This window comes from Cyphellophora attinorum (genome assembly GCF_001299255.1).
Source record: "Cyphellophora attinorum strain CBS 131958 chromosome Unknown Contig14, whole genome shotgun sequence".
Lineage (NCBI taxonomy): Eukaryota > Fungi > Ascomycota > Eurotiomycetes > Chaetothyriales > Cyphellophoraceae > Cyphellophora > Cyphellophora attinorum.
The window spans coordinates 350,013-367,573 of NW_017253242.1; the positions used below are offsets into that span (position 1 = coordinate 350,013).

At 54.3% G+C, this 17,561-nt stretch overlaps 7 protein-coding genes across 7 annotated transcripts; 3 read left to right on the forward strand and 4 right to left on the reverse strand.

Annotated features, from left to right (window-relative positions):
• Nucleotides 1–137: 137 nt before the first annotated feature.
• Nucleotides 138–1,498, reverse strand: AB675_3376 (uncharacterized protein; the record flags this gene model as incomplete). Its single annotated transcript, XM_018143422.1, has 2 exons — nt 138–495; nt 561–1,498. The coding sequence occupies 2 exons, from the start codon at nt 1,496–1,498 to the stop codon at nt 138–140; spliced, it is 1,296 nt and encodes a 431-aa protein (XP_017999686.1).
• A 623-nt stretch (nt 1,499–2,121) lies between these two features.
• Nucleotides 2,122–2,817, reverse strand: AB675_3377 (uncharacterized protein; the record flags this gene model as incomplete). The annotated part of the gene is made up of 1 exon (XM_018143423.1): nt 2,122–2,817. The coding sequence occupies one exon, from the start codon at nt 2,815–2,817 to the stop codon at nt 2,122–2,124; it is 696 nt and encodes a 231-aa protein (XP_017999613.1).
• Nucleotides 2,818–3,422: 605 nt separating this feature from the next.
• AB675_3378 (uncharacterized protein) lies at nt 3,423–9,041 on the forward strand (the record flags this gene model as incomplete). Its single annotated transcript, XM_018143424.1, has 6 exons — nt 3,423–3,505; nt 3,565–4,257; nt 4,303–5,138; nt 5,186–5,288; nt 5,571–8,676; nt 8,727–9,041. 6 exons carry the CDS (start codon nt 3,423–3,425, stop codon nt 9,039–9,041), a joined length of 5,136 nt encoding a protein of 1,711 aa, XP_017999526.1.
• Nucleotides 9,042–10,750: 1,709 nt separating this feature from the next.
• AB675_3379 (uncharacterized protein) lies at nt 10,751–12,220 on the forward strand (the record flags this gene model as incomplete). Its single annotated transcript, XM_018143425.1, has 1 exon — nt 10,751–12,220. One exon carries the CDS (start codon nt 10,751–10,753, stop codon nt 12,218–12,220), a length of 1,470 nt encoding a protein of 489 aa, XP_017999572.1.
• Nucleotides 12,221–12,518: 298 nt separating this feature from the next.
• On the reverse strand, nt 12,519–13,610 carry AB675_3380 (Bifunctional dethiobiotin synthetase/7,8-diamino-pelargonic acid aminotransferase, mitochondrial; the record flags this gene model as incomplete). The annotated part of the gene is made up of 1 exon (XM_018143427.1): nt 12,519–13,610. One exon carries the CDS (start codon nt 13,608–13,610, stop codon nt 12,519–12,521), a length of 1,092 nt encoding a protein of 363 aa, XP_017999744.1.
• Nucleotides 13,611–13,630: 20 nt separating this feature from the next.
• On the reverse strand, nt 13,631–15,137 carry AB675_3381 (Bifunctional dethiobiotin synthetase/7,8-diamino-pelargonic acid aminotransferase, mitochondrial; the record flags this gene model as incomplete). Its single annotated transcript, XM_018143428.1, has 2 exons — nt 13,631–14,812; nt 14,865–15,137. The coding sequence occupies 2 exons, from the start codon at nt 15,135–15,137 to the stop codon at nt 13,631–13,633; spliced, it is 1,455 nt and encodes a 484-aa protein (XP_017999537.1).
• A 409-nt stretch (nt 15,138–15,546) lies between these two features.
• On the forward strand, nt 15,547–16,812 carry AB675_3382 (putative 8-amino-7-oxononanoate synthase; the record flags this gene model as incomplete). The annotated part of the gene is made up of 1 exon (XM_018143429.1): nt 15,547–16,812. The coding sequence occupies one exon, from the start codon at nt 15,547–15,549 to the stop codon at nt 16,810–16,812; it is 1,266 nt and encodes a 421-aa protein (XP_017999657.1).
• Between the last annotated feature and the right edge of the window lie 749 nt (nt 16,813–17,561).

A 17,561-nucleotide genomic window follows, 5' to 3' on the forward strand; every position in this document is an offset into this window, starting at 1 on the left:
ACTTGTTCCGGAGATAGGGATGAGCCGACGCTTTCGTAGCGAGTCTGGCGTCTCAAGAATGTCCAATGCTTGATTCATTCGTTGCACGTAACAGCCCCCCATATCGGTACATATATAGTATAGTATAGGACAAACCCTCAGACCCCATCACCACCAATCCCTGTACCTCCCATGCCGGCCATTGGTGCGTCGTCACGATCGACCTGGTTGTCTTGCTCTTGACGCGCCATCATAAGACGTGTCTTGTTCTGTTGCTCCAGTAGCCTCAACCGCATCTGATAGTCCTGGAGAAGAAGATCATCATCGGCGCTTTTGGGGCCGACAGCAGAATCGTCTTGCATTTGACCTCCCATGCGGCCTCCGACGCCATACCTCTCGATAACGTCACGTATCAATGGTGCCTTTTCGTTGAGATCGTCGTCGGTCTCGCCGATTGTTCGCTCGCCGTCGCCGAATGTGGGCTTGAAGACTTTGTCGTAGGATGTCCATGCCGCGCTGTGGGGGCCGTTAATCACTGGATTCACTATAGGTGATGGGACAGAGGAGACGGAGCAACGTACCCGAAACAAACATGCATGACAGTCGCCAACCAAGCAGGATACCTCCCGTCTTTGCCCGCGAACAGCACCCCCCCGAATTTGATTAATGCCATGAATATTGGGCCCCAGAACGCCAGGAAGAATAGCTGTCCGATCTTCTGCGGCGTTGTCGTCACCCTGTACGGCCGGATCTGGTGCAGATAGTCCTGATACTCGTACGGCAAGCCCTTCTCCATAGCCCCATCCGTGATCAGCTTCAGATACCGCGCTGAGGGCTGTGCGTAAGACGGGTCGGCGCGGTGCTGGCCAGCGGGGTCGAAAAGGGTATGGGCTTTGAATGGGGCGTTCTGGGGGAATTCGGGGACGGCGAGGCGCGGGTTGCGGTCCAAGGTGTAGCAGTCGACGAGGACGTCTTGGTAGCCGGCGCCGCCGCCTTCGGTTGCGATGATGTGGGCGTAGTCTTTCAGGGTGACTTCGTAGACGACGCCGACTAGGGGTTTGTGCCAGCGGTCTTTGTGGTATTCGTTTGTATTCTGCTTTGGGCCGTCTGTTGTGGCGGGGTAGGCTGGAGCGTTTCGATAGCGGATGTTGGCGAAGCAGGGTTCTTTGTAGGCTATGCCGGGGAGGTCAAAGGTCATGACGACCTCTGGGACGAGGACGTTGATTTGGGAGAGCGGGCGGATGCCGCGGGCGCCCAGGAAGGTCTCGTCGCTGAGATTGGAGCCATAGGCTAGGTAGAGGACTGTTTCTTTTGTTTCTGGGGTTGTTTGAAGGGTATTCTGGATGGTTGCGATGTCGAGGGGTCGTGCTGGCTCGGTGGTGTGTAGTCTTGAGGGGCAGATCTGGGGTATTGATCTCGAACTGGGGATCTGGGTGGACTTCCGCTGCGAGGGTTGTGTTTGGCTTGCGAGCCACTCGTGGGCGGCTGCCATGGCGCAGGAACCCGAGTCTGTGGTCATGTTGGCGTCTGTGGGGGTTTGACGTGCTGCTGGTGTGTTATCACGCAATCTTCAAGCTATATGGCGGCGAGATCAGGCAGTCAGTAGCCTGGAGTCCTTGCAGTCGGATTCGGCCGCGTTTTCATCCGAGGCACCGGACGTGGATTTGAAAGCAGAACTCAGTCGTATCACTCGGCGCAGCTCTGGCACGTCGCTGTTGAGGGAAGGAATCTGTAGGATCAGTATGTACGGGATATACGTGCTGCTGTCACGTCGTAGCATGATCTCCGGCTTTGTGCACAGCTACAGCGCCATCGTCGCTCCAAAGAGGTCCGGGCGGCGGTGACCAATTCATCATGTGTGGTCCCGCTGGCCGCCCTACCATAGGCTGGAGCTGGAACAGAAGCATCTGAAAATCCATCGTGCCGCGTTCTTTATTTGGGATCTTGAATTTCGACATCGCGCGACTGATGCACATCTGATGCGAGGGGTAGTCGAAGGAGGTGAGCCTCGAAGACCGGCCATGCACCCTATATATGGTCCTACCACGCCGGGTCCTGATGATGATGTGATCTTAGGTGATCTCCCTTGACAGGAGCGGACCCTCACTTTGCTAACGCCTTGCTAGACACGTGTTTACGCGATCACACATCAGCGAGGCTAGCGCTCTCGTTGATGTTATTGCGTTCGGACTTCTTCACCTCGCGGTTGTAAACGAACCAACATCTCTTGTGGACTTCTGCAGAAGACAATGCTGGAATCTTGATCTCCTCGAAGTCTTCCTCGGCAGCCTCCTCGTACTCATTGAGATCCTTCAGGACGTTGATTTGCTTCGTCGGCTTGAAGCTTGTGGGGTCTTCATACTCATAGATCATCAGGAAAGTGCCGTCCGACGCAAGCTCTTTCTGAGAGACAATACCAACCGCAGCATTTATGTCCACACCCTTCGGACATGCCGTCCAGGTGTGAGGCACGCCAGGAGGGATATGGACCAGGGTCTTTGGTGGTATAATGTACAGCTCGCCGCACATTTCGACCATCGCGAATCCGGAGAGGACCAGTATACGCTCGGCTAGAAACCGCTGCTCTGCATCGGGCTGCGCCGCCTTGTTTGGCCCAATGTGAACATGCCGGGGAAGGCGAACGTCTGTGTTGAACTCGATGAATCCAAGCTGGCCGCCGAAAGAAGGAAATCCACTCCCATCTGCCATGTTTCCTGGGCTTAGTTCGTGCATCACAACTGGCATATCCTCGAACGGCTCCTTGATATTGGCCCCATCTCCGTGGATAATGGTTGCTCCGCAGTCCAGCTTCACACCATATTGGTGTTCAGCCGACATTTTGCTGAAGTCGACTTTGCCGTATCGCTGAAACTCGCAAGGTGAGTCTGGCCATACTGGAGGTAATGCATATGTAGGTTCCGAAATCGCGTGGGGGGACAATGACGTGGGAGATGCATGAGGCACATTGTTAGTATGTGATAACCTTTGCGCCACTCATTTGGTGAGAGGGCACGACACATTGGTCTTTGCAAATGAGACTTAGCAAGACTCTCGGCTACCGGGATTAGTCACTGTCGTTGTTGGCAGCTAGTCGCTACCAAATGTTTTCGCGGGGACGGATCGGCAGGATGCATTACTTACAACGCGAATCGGTGTGCAAGCTCGATGCCACGGCACCAAGGTCATCGGTAAGATGGGTCTCGGACATTGCTGTCTCCTCGGCGACACAAAAAGTGCTGAAGGCCGGCGCTATGCAGAGGGAATAGGTACAACTAGGTAGGCAAGAGTGAGGTTTCATGAATCCGGGTTTGCCAAGACCCGACCTACACCTTTATGTTCTTTTCTCACTGACAGAGCCCATCGATGGTCCCTCTGCCGGCGGCCTCCTCTTTGTAGTATTGACTCATATACGCCATTGCCACTTCCTCACGTGCCCAAGTGTGATGGCTGTCCCAGACATCGACGACGCGGTTCGCGATCTGGTCTCTCATCTTGAAGGCGAGTTGAAAGCTGATCGGCTGGTGGAGTGAGTACATCAACCCTAATGTTCAGCGAACCGCGCAATACTGATCGAGCGCCATCCAGGTTGAAAGACGCGATCTTGGCGCCATTCAAAAAGCCGGCCGAACTCATCGCCACTGCTTCGCTTCGTCCGCTGTACAGCCTACTAGGCAACGCCAAACGAAACCCGAACTTACAACTGCATCCACGCACTCTTGCCGGCATTCTTTCACTCATACTTCATGCTGTACCGTCTCTTCAGCAACAGCGCGCGGTCCACAGCCTCTTGGACGCTGTTGGAGTCTATCAATCCGAGGAAACGTTATCAGCCGCTCTGAAAAGCCGCAAGCTTGATGTCAGCACCAATGATTTGCATAGCTACCAGCGATCTCTCACCAAGAGCTTGGTCCACAATGTTGTTAGATTCATCAGCGGGGGCTCAGCAACACCAGAGGCTAGGCGCGCGGTCGCTCAATTGCTCTCTATCATGAACAAAGGGACAAACGACCTTGGCACTCTTCTACGGCCAAGCCAGCATCTTACCGTCCTCGGAGACGCCCTACTCACCTCGGACGATTACGTGCTGCGTATCCTGGTTGCAGATGTGATGAGAGGCTTGATACAAAATGGAGTGGATCGGACTTCACTTTGGCCTCATGGAACTGCGCCCGAAAGCATCGAGAAATTTCCGTCCGAGCAGCATGCCACCGATTCCTGGCTTCTCAATGCTCGAGATTACTTGTCGAGCGTTGACCAGAAGCAATCGTTCAAGGGAGCGTAAGTTCATCGTCCGAATAAGCTGAACGGTGCTGACAGGACCAGCGGATCTGCCTGCTTCTGGATCAAGAACATCTCTGTATTCAGCGAACCGGACTTGGCCCGGGAGGACACCGGTGATTCCTGCGCAGTGATTATCTTGTCTGAACCAGATAAACTGTTTTCTGTGGCACCAGACAACGATGACGGTCTCGTGCTTTTTCAATACCCAGTTCTAGAACCTGGGTGCATGATGTTGGAGCATCATGGCGCTGAGACACCAGGCATCCCGACCAGTACCCTCACCTACAATGACGATCAAGGCTTCGTTGTATCGAATGGCAACAAGACCGCTGTGGTTAGACTGGAGCTCGAATTTGCATCTTTCCGCGATCTCAGAGTATCCGGCGACGAACTTACGCGAGTTCAGAACAGACTGTCGACTGCTACTGGGTTCCAGGCAGACAGTCAACCTTCGTTGATTCAGCGCAAGACGTCCTCGGCTTTCATTGATTTGCGCGATGCCGAAGAACAAGCTGTTGTAGAACACGCAGCCAATACTGAGACTGCTGGGTCTGATACGCAAGTCATTAGTCCGCTTCAACGAAAGAGTCAGGACGCCTCGAATGTGGAGTACCAGGAGGTCTTCCACCAGTTCATCGCTGCAGGGACTGACTCCGAGGACGACGTTGTGTTTCCAGTACAATCTTCCTTTAGAGACCGCATGAGCGCCTCACAAACAACCAATGATGGTGCGAAGCGCCCGCAGCGCGGCGCAGAGAAACCCAAGCCAAACAGTAGTGAAGAATATCGGGACGCGCCTGCCGCACCGGTGGTCAGTCGCAAACCTCAACCTAATGTGGCAGTCGCACGGGTCTCCAATGCACTTACCAAAATTGCTGGTCCAACAAAGCAAAAGCCGTCAACTACAACTACAAACTCTCCACAGCCACAGCATCCACTGAGTACAACGTCTGCGAGAAAGATGTCGGCGGCTACAAAAGCGAAAGCAAAGCCGTCTTCATCTACCTCCGCTCGCAGCTCCTCTCAAGGTCTGCTCAAGGTTGCAGGCAGCCAATCGAGAAATGGGAACTCAGATGCGCTAAAGCCGAGTGACTCTTCCATCAGCCGACTCAAGCAGAAGCCGAGTGCCACTCTGAGCAGTTCATCAAAGCGGAATAGCCAGTCTGCTCAGGGTCAGACCGACTTGCACGAGAAGCTCAGCTCTACCAATCAATTCGATCTCCCTATTACCGACGACGACGACGATGACGATGACGATAACGAAGTACATGAAAGCCAACGAGGCAAAACGCGTATGAATACCACAAAAGAGACGACGAAGACGACAAGCCGTCTCAGAAGCAGGATAGTACGCGTTTCAAGAAGCCAGCAAACCCCACCAAGCCTTCGCAGCCAGGAGGCAAGACCGCAGTCAACAAAGCAAGTAAGCCAACCAACTCGGCCAACCAGACGCTTGCGTCGAACCGACTAAGACGTGCCACAAGATCTCATGCTCAAACTCTCCGCGAGGCCTCCAGTCAAGCTGACAGTGACGAAGCAGCTTCTTCAGATTCTGGCCCTAGCGAAAGTCGGAGAAAGTCTGTACTGGCAAGCGGGATAGAGAACAAGGAGCACGTAACAAAGCACATATCTGCTGGTCACAACGAAGATGGGAGCGAGTTGAGACCGAGGACCAGTGAACGAAGACCGCACAGAGAGGAAGGCAGTAGCGCTGCGCATCCGGTCGAGTTCTTGGACGACTCGTCGCCGCATGGATCTGCAGCTGTTGACGCTGATGGTCCCGCTATGCTGAATGAGAAGACTTCCCGTGTCACAGCTCACACCAGAACGGCTGCCGTGTCCCAAGATGCCTACGATACAACCGTGGAAGCCAACGAAGCACAAGATTCGCATCCCATGGACAAGTCAGCTGTGGAGGAACATGCGGCGAAAGGTGACCTGTCCTTCGGAACCAATGTCCGGAATCTTCTCACTCGCCTGTCTACCACAAAATCACACGAGGCGACGTTGAAAACTGGGAATGACAACGCGACGGATTCGACGACGAAGCCAATGACCCCGTTTGGCAACAAGACCAAGTTTGTTGATAGTATCAAGAGCGCAAAAGCTAAGTCCGCACGTAAGCAGCCCCGGAAGTCTTCAGAAGCTACACGGCAGAGTCCCCAGCCTCGTGGTCATGGACCGGATGCTGACCAGCCACGTCCCGGGACCAAAGAACTTTCGGCCCTTGGCAATATCGTTGACCAGTTCAACGACTTGCATGACGCCCCCAGTCCGGACACGTCTGCGGCTGGCAGTGCTTCATTTGTAAAGCACACCGAGGCAGTCATCGATCATCTTGGGATGGGCGCGTCTGCTAGGGAGGCTAAGAACCAAGATCATGCTCCTCACGCGGCTTCTGTAGTCGCCTCAGAGGCTGCAACAGGTTTAGAAGCCGGCCCATCGATTCTGGAGGATGACACAACTGCTCAAGATGTCTCTGTGACAGAGTCCTCGGACCTTGTCGATTCTGAGATGGTTCCACGAACCAAATCTGTAGGCAGTGAAAAGCACCCCCTTTCTATCTCGCTGTCGAAGCGACAAGTCACGGACCTCCGATTCGGATCGAACGTCGGCCATCCAGGACGAAAGGCCACTCCAATTGCCAAGGAATCGGTCCGGAGACCGCGTGCATCAAAGGCTACATTGGACGCCACTCAGCGCAACGAGCCGGTCTTAGTCCGACCACCACAGTCCGAGGCCAAAAAGTACGAGCCACGCACTCCAGGCGCAAACCTCAAAAAGCTCCGCACGCCCACGGCAGCCTTGTCAAGCGAGAAAAGTGCGAGCAAGGCGCCAGTGATAAGCTTTGGCCCAAATGGTGCTCGCAACCAGGGTCGACGAATAGACTCGCCGTCGAATCCCAGCCCCGTCAAGACCACCACGTCTGTGAAGACTCGCAATGGAGGTGCGTCAATGCTGAAACAAGTCACCACGAACAATCTACAGAACGGTGCCCTGGCACCCAATAAGACACAACGGCTAGTGGCATCATCTCTGCGTCCCAAAGACTCATCCGATGAGACGGATGAGAGAGATGCGGGACGACGGGACACTGAGCTTGAGGCTCTTTCCGCCCAGTCAGATGAAGGCATCATGATGATGGAGGATGGCGGTCCTAATGAGACGGCTCTCAACGATGTACACGAACGCAACGTGGAAATAGGAGCCATTACAGTGGGAGAGATGAATGTCCCGGGCGTTTCAGTCTCCAAACCTGTGGGAAGTCGACGTGGCGAGCCCGCACAGCCTGTCTCGGCCAGGACTCGTAATGTCGAAGGCAGAACCGCCGCATCAATCGATGTCACGGACATTGACATTACTGGCGGCGAAGAAGCTCGCGGTGGCAGCAACGAGGTCACCGATAGGCACCGGAATACGACGGACGTAATGAATCTGACAGCCTACGAAGAAACCACTGAATCGTCCTCGTCTGAGGATGCTAGCCGCAACGAAGAAACCTCCGAATACGAAGATTCGGCGGCAGAGCTATTACGAAGTGCCTCGCCCTCGGCACAGGACGGCAGGCGAGCGAAGACTGCAAAATTGGCCCCTGCAATTCTATCGGACGAGCCTGTCGACAACAAAGTCAGGGTTGTAAAAGCTAAGGACCTTCGACCGGCTCCTAGACAATCAATTGGTGTGGACACGTTCATCACGACAACACACCCAAAAGCAGCCAGAACAATCAAGACTGCGGATTTCAAGAGGCCTTCCAAGAATGTTCAGCGAGATTCAACAGCAGATGCTCGAGTCTCGAGCAAAATACGAGGCAAGGACTCTGATGCACTCCAATTTCCCTCCGGGGTCGAGGACACTGTTGCAGCAGCTCTGAGCACCACAGACCCGGAATATGGCTCAATGCGGCCTCCGGCGATCAGGGCCTCAACTGAATCAACTCGCGTTGCCACCACAGCTTCTGCGGGGCGCCACAACTCGACTACCCAGGATGCTGTGAAGATACCTCAGGTCATTGCAAGAGAGCCTGAAGAACAAGCCGCATCTTTCTTCCCAGAGCGTGTCAAGCCGACAGGAATTTCTGAACCCGCTACACATGGAGAAGTTGATCAGCCACAAGGGACCCCGGCACCTTTCCACACCAAGCTCGCAGATGGGATGAAGCAACATCAGCTTGACCGGGCATTCGAGGCTGAGGTTGACAACGACCCTACCTTGGTCGAGGCCGTGCAAGCAAATATTGACAGCTTCCTGTACACTACTCGTAGTCTGCCCGCAAGGGTATCTTCCAGAAGACGGCCAATGCCTCCCGATTCATCATCTGTTGAAGACGAGGACGAGTGGCAGCATGATTTGCAGAACATGGAAGTTTCACAATCTCATCGCCACATCTTCGATACTATGCTTCAGCTTTCTCAGGTCAGTCAAATCCCCCTTGAGTCCTTCTCGGCGTACTGACATGATTCCAGAATGCGTTGTTGAAGCTCGTTCGCGAGGAAAATGCTATCGTAACGAAGGCGACGGAATATGCTGGCGGAAGCAACGAGGTCGTTCGAGAGTGGCAGGACTGTGTTTGTGATCGCGTTGAGCACGAGAAGACCACACTAAAGCAGAGACTGGATCAGGCTAGGGAGCACGTCGCAAGTGCTGAAGACAATGCGCGAAAACTATGCCTTGTTGCAGGTATGGCCTCACACGAAGCCTTCAACCTGGAAGGCATGGAGAAGGCTGTCATCGACCGAGCCGAATCGACCATCCGTTCGTTGGATGCTCTCAGAGCTTAAGTCAAACTGTCACGAAAGAGAGGAACTGAGTATGGACAGAATTGATTACAAACAACTACAGACAACCGAGAGATATGGTACATGAGAATGAAAGTGGCGACGGAGCGCATCAGTGTGAGAGTTATGGTGCACGAGGTGCTTTTTAAGCATATCGGAAGGCTCAGTGTACTCCGTACATTGCCGAGAATGGTGAGGCGAGGTCCAGCAGCAGCGTGCACAGTTGCAGAAACCCAACTCAGCACATGTAATCGATGCTCAACAACGAATTATTGATTGAACCATGAATGAACATGTGCGGAAAGACTTCCATAAATCAGCAAGGACTGGAGGCCGCCCTGGAGAGAGAAGGAGCTCGAGCTGTAACCCGAAGTCACACCTGCCTCATTTCGACGAAGCTAACAGGTCTCAGACAATACGGAAGAGTCGGTCGTTCCTGCACCTGCCTCATGCTCATTCGGCAAGTGCGGTATGGCTGGCCTACACTTCCATCATATGTTCTGACAGCTCTCACAGACTTCTGTCGCCACCTCCCTCTCCCTATATTATTTGCAGCACATATCACTACCTTTCATAGCTTACTCATACCTATCGAAGACATCCAGAACCTTGAGGAGGCTTGAGCTGCCGAAGTCGCTCTGGCTTTCGAGATATATCTCTCTCGCGGCGTGGTGAGTGTCGACCGAGAGATGAGCATGTCAGATCACCAGCCTCACAACACTCTCGACCAATTCCAGTCATCCGGCAACACACACTGCCTTGACCAAGCGACTACACGCCAAGCCGATGCAATCGACAGCACGGCCGATTGTGAGACAGACACACCTCAAGTGCGCTTCTCGGACCCTTTCGATCCTAGCCCGGATGAGTGCACAAGACAGAATTCCGCCTCAAGCGGATCGTCATACCTTCGTCCTGGGGCATTCGAGGGGCATCGAGACACGTTAGCAAGGATTTCAGATCTACCACATCATCGTCGCAAGCAATTGACGGAACACTTCGAAAAAGCTGCTACCTCATCAGATGCACCGTCGCAGGACTTTTCACCAGGTCAGTCGACGGGACCAAAGGTCACGTTCGCGGCCGTCGAGAATGACGTCTCATCAATACAACGTCTGCCAGCAGAGCTTCTACAACACATATATTCGTTCCAAGAGCCGTCTGATTTCGATTCTGCTCGCCACACTTGCCGTGCGTGGCTGTTTGCCAGCCTAGACATGACCTTACTGAGACGGATGTTGAAGAGGTGTCAATGTCAAAGCGCCTAGAGGGCCGACTCCAGTCGCAGACGGTCCTTCAGTGCCCGGTCAAGACGCTCACATCCCACCAGTCCACGATTCGAGGAGAACGAGCCGACATGGTCACACCAACTTGAGAACTTCTGGTCTGGCCTGCGTGACGAATGGCTGCTGTCAAAACGACTCGCTACAGAAATCAGACTCTCGGCCAATTGGCGAGGAAACGGAATAGATTCTACGCTGCTGGAACACGGAGCTCGACTTCGTCTCTCGGGACATGTCGATCTGCGTCGGAAGCTGTTTGGAGACAGGCACAGCGAATCAGTACGCCGTTTCTTCACAGTCTCACGCTGTGGTCTGTATCTGCTTGCATGTTCTGGACCCGACATCTTTGTCTACCGGATATCAGACCTCTTAGAGGCTCCAACTCCGATCACGCGGCTCGTGGCAAGCTCTGATGTTCTGCGAGTCAGCATGGACACGAGCTCTGGCAGGTACGACGTCTGTGCACTGCTAGACAATCGGACTGGCGTGTTGTGGGAGATTGGTGGCCAGAGGTCAACGCATCTCGAGTCCAACATTCGATTAGCCATCCGCTCCGGCTCACAGGCAGAGACTAGTGAGGCCGACTTCCAAAGGGCCATTTTTGCGTCTCTACCACAGCGGCACGGCAGCATCATCCAGCCAGAGCGTGTTAGCCATACTGCAGATGCGAGCAGCACGGTAATACAGTTACCACAGGTGATGGACGATTGGAAAGCCGACTCAGACACCGGGACCACAGAATCTGATGGTTCCGATATGAGAATTCTGCCTGACAGATTGTTGACCGAAAGCCCGGAGCCACAACTCGGTCCTGCCGCAACTGAACATCTCCTACCCATACAGGTGCGACCAGCAGCCACTTATCACGATCTCGGTACTCCAGACGATCCACCTCGTAGCGTCGCAGTTTGTCCCCAGCGAAAATGTGCGGCATTCGGATGTCGGGCTGGGATCGAGCTGCACTGGACGGACGCACTGACCGGAAGAGGCCTGAACAGGTGGTTCCCATTGGCAGCAGCCAGTGATCACTTGTACTTTTTGCCACAGAGTACTCAAAATGATTCCCTCAGAAGGCTCCGGCTCATCTCCAGTGCCAAAGCCCCTCCAGCAACACTAGTGCCCAGAAGTCTCAGTCTGCCTCCTAAGCTGTTCCGACGAAAGGGGACACACGATCGTGGACGACGACAATCTTTGACCCGTTTGTTCTTTGGAAACCTACCCTTTCCCGCGTCCGCTGTGCTGCCCCAAAATTGGCAGTCAGAGGCACCCAATGATGACGATCACGAAGAGGACGAGCGACGAGGTGTCCTCCGAGCAGTGGACTGCGACCACTACCAAGCCGTCCCAATCAGTGACGGAGATCACGTCCTATACACCGACCCCGAGATCGGTCCACTTTGTCTTGGTAGTGATGCTCCTGTCGGAGCACCCACGAAGCTCAACCGAAAGGTTGTCTTCCTCTCACCTCATTCCAGCGACGAAGTTTTGCAGTACACTCGAAATCCTTCGTACACCGCTGCCGCTGAGACGCGTTGGGGCTTGCGCGTCGTCGCAGCATACCAGGCTGGCAGTGTCGTTCTTTGGAGCGTTCCCAGTGACGTCTACCTTCGATTGAAACAGCTTCGTAGTTCAACGGACGTCTGGGACGAAACATCGGGCGTCCTTGCACAGAGCGATCTCGCCATGGACAATGTTTTGGCAACTCATCCCAATTCGATGACCGAAGATGAGATGGGCAACGAGGCGGCGTTGCAAGGCCCAGCGGATGAGTGTTTGGAGGTGCCTTTGCTGTGGAGGGGGTGGAGGTTGCTCGCTTTGTGGGAGATATTGTGGATGACGTGGCTATCAATGCGGATAATGGGAGTGTTAGAGTGTGGGTGTTCCGTCGGAGTGGGATAGCTAGTCGATTCGACCTCTAAATTGAGGGTCGTCTCGAGATTGGTCAGAATGTGGGCCAGTGCGACTCTATCGTGATCTCCGGGTGGCCTCTGGAGCTAATCTGATCATTAGTAGATCGCTATCACAACCCGAGCCCTACACTTTGTGCAAGTCCTAGTTTATAATTATGCTTTTCTGTCAGTCCCCCAGCAGCAGCGTCAGCTCCCTGGCTTTCATCGGACTTTCTCATCTCTTGCAACCTGTTACTACGCCCCGAAGCCATGCTTGTCTACGTACTTACTGCCTACAGCGACGCCATCTACTGCTGCTCCCGCTCTACTTCTTCCTCCTCCAAAGCCCGCAACAACAGCTTCCCGACACGATCCGCGCTCTCTTTGGTAGTCGTCAAACTCGTCATCACATAAATCACATCGCCCAGTACCCTAGCATGGATTCCTTGGCCAGTGGTGGGGTCGAGGGTCGTGAGGAGGCGGCTTTGTAGGGAGGCGGTCGCGTTGGATGCGTAGCCTCCGGAGCCCGAGGAAGTGGGTGCCATCGTCAGGGCGAGGACTGTGCCGAGGGACCAGACGCCGGAGAGGAGGGGGTGGTGGGAGAGTGTGTCCAGGAGGGAGGGTGGGAAGACGGACCAGTGAGATGGCCCAGCGGAATGCGTTGACTCAACACTTTCGCTGCCAGTCGAAGCATCAGAACTGGTACGTGAGGCTGGCGAAGACCAAGCAGCGCGAAACTTATTCCACTCCGACGTCTCCGACGCATCCAACTCCTCCATCTTCTTCAGCGACCAATTCGCTACAGAACAGCCGATCGGGTGCGCGGTGTAGCTGTGTCCGTGGAGTAAAGCATCGGGTTTCTCGGAGCTGTAGAAGGCGCGGAAGATGGCGTCGCTCGCGGTGGTGATGGAGAGGGGGAGGAGGCCGCCGGTTAGGAGCTTGGCGTGCGCAGATATGTCTGGGGCTGTGAAGAGGGAGAGTGGCTGGGTTGCGTTGGTGGCGGCCATGGGACTGGGTCCGAGGAAGCTGGATGAGGAGGCTCGGCCAAGGCGGTAGAGGCCTGTGAAGACTTCGTCGGCGATGACAGGGAGGCCAGACCAGTCTCTTTGCGCATCTTGATGCAAGGATGTGGTCACGCTGGATTGAGGAGTGGTGTAGGTCGGATTCACCAGGCTCGGTTCGCTGCGGATTGTGGTGATGAGGAGATGCTGGAATAGCGGGTCGACGAAGATCATGCCGCCAGCCCCCATGATGATTGGCTCCATGATCAGGGCGCCGAAGCGTCGGCCTTGGTCGTGGACCAGTGATTTGAGAGCTTTGTGGATGAAATTGCGGTAGAATTCGGCATCCTTCCGTCGGGCATCGAAGTCAAATATCGCGGAAAGAGTCTTGAAATACATGGTCTTGGTTGCTCCCGGCTCTAAGAAGGATTCGGGTACCGAGATCCGCCATCTGCCTTATGCATGAGCACCTGTGGAGGATCGAACCAGACACCTTGCGGTTTGTACCAGTCGACATTCTTGTTGAACACGCTGGGCTCAGAGGCGTTCATTGCACCGATTGTGTCGCCGTGATAGGAGCCTTTCAGACCGAGAACTTCCACCGGCGGGCCGTCATCGTCCTTGTGCCAGCCGTAGCGAACTGATGAGGCGCGCAGGGCCATCTTGATGGCGACCTCCATAGCGGTGCTGCCGTTGTCGGTGAAGAAGACTCGTGCTAGACGAGGATTTGCTAGGGTCTTGAGGATGTTGTAGCAGAGGTTCAGCGCTGGCTCGTGGACGGAGTGGGCGAACATGACGTGACCGTAGCGGCCAGCTGCATGGGCTGCTGCAAGTGCGAGTTCCGGGTTGCCGTGGCCAAAGCCTTGCGTCCACCAGGATGCAGAGGCATCAAACAGCGGAGTTATGAGGGATGTGCTCGACTTCGTCGTGACGGCAGGCTGGATTCCTGCTCCACTGTCTTCAGCGGCACTGGCAACGACAGGATCGGCTGCTTGGTTGTATGCCTCGAAATTGTCACCGTGTGCTGAGTCGATAGCAACGATGTTGTGGGAGATGCCGTGCTGCCTGAACGGGTGCCAGACAATATCTTCGGCTTCTGAAGGCATAGATGTGAGAGCCGAAATCCTTTGAAAGTGCTTCTTGTTGAGGCTCTCCAGGAATGCGTCAACCTCAGCAGACCCAGCACACTCATCGTAGAACCGTCTCAGTGCTTCCTCGTCTTCGCTTGGATCATCTACTCGTGGCGGCGGCGTTGGCAGAGATATGACTCGGACGTCACGCTTTGCCAGATGATCTCGCAAGTATCCGAAATTGCCCCATTTGGGCTCGTTAAGCAGGACAACAGAGTCGACATCGTATCCTCTAACATGCAGAGACTCAAACGCCGACAGGGTCGTACCGATTCCGCCAAGCTTGCTGTCGCCAACGAGCAAAGTTGGAAGACGTAGTGGCCGATACAGGTCTGCTTGGACTGTCCCTGAAGGACCGGGTGACAGAACGCCGCCCGCTGTTTCCAGTAGAGCATAGCGCGTGCCTGCTCCTGCTTGCTTGCTCAGCTCGCGTCTGATTTTGGCGATGATTTTGCCGTCTTGAATAGAGTCCTAGAATGATCAGTAAGGTCATATGCAATCTTTGCTACAGAAATGTACGGACTGGAGTCGCTGAGTCTCGCTGAGCGGCCAGATGTGGGCTGACAGGTTCAGAGAATTGCGTCAAACATTTCGACAGTACTCCGGGCGCGAACTTCGAGATATGACGGTCATCTGCTTCGTCCTGAGGTCCTGTTGAAACAGGCTTGAAGTACAAGACTCCGTTGTTGGGAGCTCGACGTTGGAGGGCTCTGCAAAGGATCGTGGACACTATCGTTTTCCCGACATCGGTATTGGCACCGTAGACCTGCCATACCCTCAAATCCCTCCACAGCATCTGACCTCCACGTACACGAAAGCCCGAGCGCTATGTCAGTACACAGGAGTGATCATAGAGACGTGGTCAAGACGAGGCACTCGAAGGCCAGGCCCATCGGGCTAGACCGGAAACATTTGAAGACTTGGCAGCCAAGACAGCTCAGCAGAAATATGATTGGGGTGCCTGGACTCGCATGGACCTCCACGAGCTTCGTTGACTTCTATTACACCTTCACATCCGAGCATACAATTTCATGATCGTAGGAGTAGGGCAACGAGGGCCAGGAGTCTTACAAGTGGCTCTCAGAAGAGTCGGAAGTTCGTCTGCATTACGTTGTCCGAGTTTCGGCCGTTATGGGCTTGAGAGCAACCAATTAACAGAGCCCGGATATTTGGCTTCCAGGGGTGGGAGGCCTGCTATTCGCGCGATGGCGACCGCCTTAGAGAAACGGCTGCAGACCATTCTCGATAAACGACAGCAAAGCTCGAAACTGAGAACGCTAAAGCGAACTCCATCAGCCTCAATCGACTTCTCTTCCAACGACTTCCTCTCACTATCAACGAATGCTGCTTTCCGCCAGGACTTCCTCGACAGACTCAACAGCTATGATCTTGGAGTGGGCTCAACGGGATCGAGACTGCTAGATGGCAACTCAGGCCTCGCCGAACAGCTTGAACAAGACATCACCGCCTTCCATGGCGCCGAGTCAGCACTGCTCACCAATTCGGGCTTTGATGCCAATGTCAGCATTTTCACATGTCTACCGCAGCCAGGCGATGTGGTAATCTATGACGAGCTCATCCACGCCAGCGTTCATGACGGTATGCGAGCTGGCCGAGCGAAGCAGTGTATTGCGTTCAGGCACAACGATGTTCAGCACTTGGCGGAGGTAGTAGAAGCTGTGTTGCCGATATCATCTACCAACAACATTTTCGTGGCAGTCGAATCTGTGTACAGCATGGAAGGTGATCTGGCGCCATTGACAGAGATCTGTGACCTACTGGACGCTGCTGTACCGAAGGGCCGAGCGCATCTGATCGTCGATGAGGCACACTCGACCGGTTGCTACGGGGATAACGGAGCTGGACGAGTGTCTGAGCTGGGCCTGCAGAATCGTGTTGGCATTCGATTGCACACCTTCGGCAAAGCCCTGGCTTGCAATGGCGCAGCTATATTGTGCTCACCAATCATGCGCCTGTACCTCATCAATTATGCTCGACCACTCATCTTTACCACTTTTATGTCGTTCCCGTCACTGGTTGCCATTCGCACCGCGTACGACTGGATGATCAACGGCCGGACGAACAACTTGTCACAGAACCTGCAATATCTTATTCGCTACCTCTTCGACCGACTACAGTCGCTTGCCGATTCAGCATCTCGGCTCGAGGATCCAAGCATGCTAGTTTTGCCCCAGACGTGCCCAGACTCGCCCATCTTCGCACTTCTCAGCACTGTCCCGAGAGACCTTGCTTCGCATTGCCAGTCACTGGGGTTTGTGGTCAGACCTGTCGTACCACCGACTGTGCCCGAGAATACCGAACGTGTGAGGGTATGTTTACACGCGGGCAACACTACGGCGCAGATAGATGCTTTCGTCCTTTGCCTGAGGGACTGGATCAAAGCGAGGTCCAAGGTGACTGCTGAAGTGATCGATGAGCCCCAGGCTATGCCGATCGTGGCGAAATTATGATGAGTCGATGCAACGGTCATGATATAGAAATTTGCACCATAGAGAAGCAGAGCTCATACCTAAACCCTGTCGGTCAAGGTTGGGCATAGAGGATATTATTATCAAAGGGCCAAGAAGATGGCCAAAGCATTCAACAGAAGAGCTACTTGAACCCACAGTGGTCGCGGCTTCCCTGAACCATGAATTGCTGCTTCCTCTTCCGGCCCATAGCGTGAGCAAGAGCGTCCAGGGCCGCCGCTGACCCCTGCCTGCTCTTTGCTGGTCTTCATTGAGCTGAAAAAGAAGTCGCACATGACACAGATCGCATAGCCAACACTGGCAGGCAGGCGAGCCCTCGTCGCGTGCCTGCTTGTTGCTCAAAAGACCCAGAGCACAAGTTCGAAGCTCTGAGTGCGACCAGCCTGAGCACATACCTGACTCAAGCATAATGATCCAGAGCTGCAATTGATCGATTATGCACCACATTCTTGTCTTCTCGCTGGCTATCGAGGCCTGCTTTAGGTAGCCCCGTGTTCAGGAAGTCTCCTGACGGCAGCTGGCATTGTCATGCTATCACCTCGGTTAGAATTCATGCGTGCCAACGTTTTGGTTCTCAAACGCCCGAAACATGATTGTTGGCACAGCTGCGTTTATTGCCGTGCAATAACTTCGCTGGTGGGTTAGCGATGCAGATACTATGAGGAGTTCAGATGTCGCAGCGAATTAAAACGCAACGTTGTCACCAGGAGTTGACGGAGATAAGACTAAAC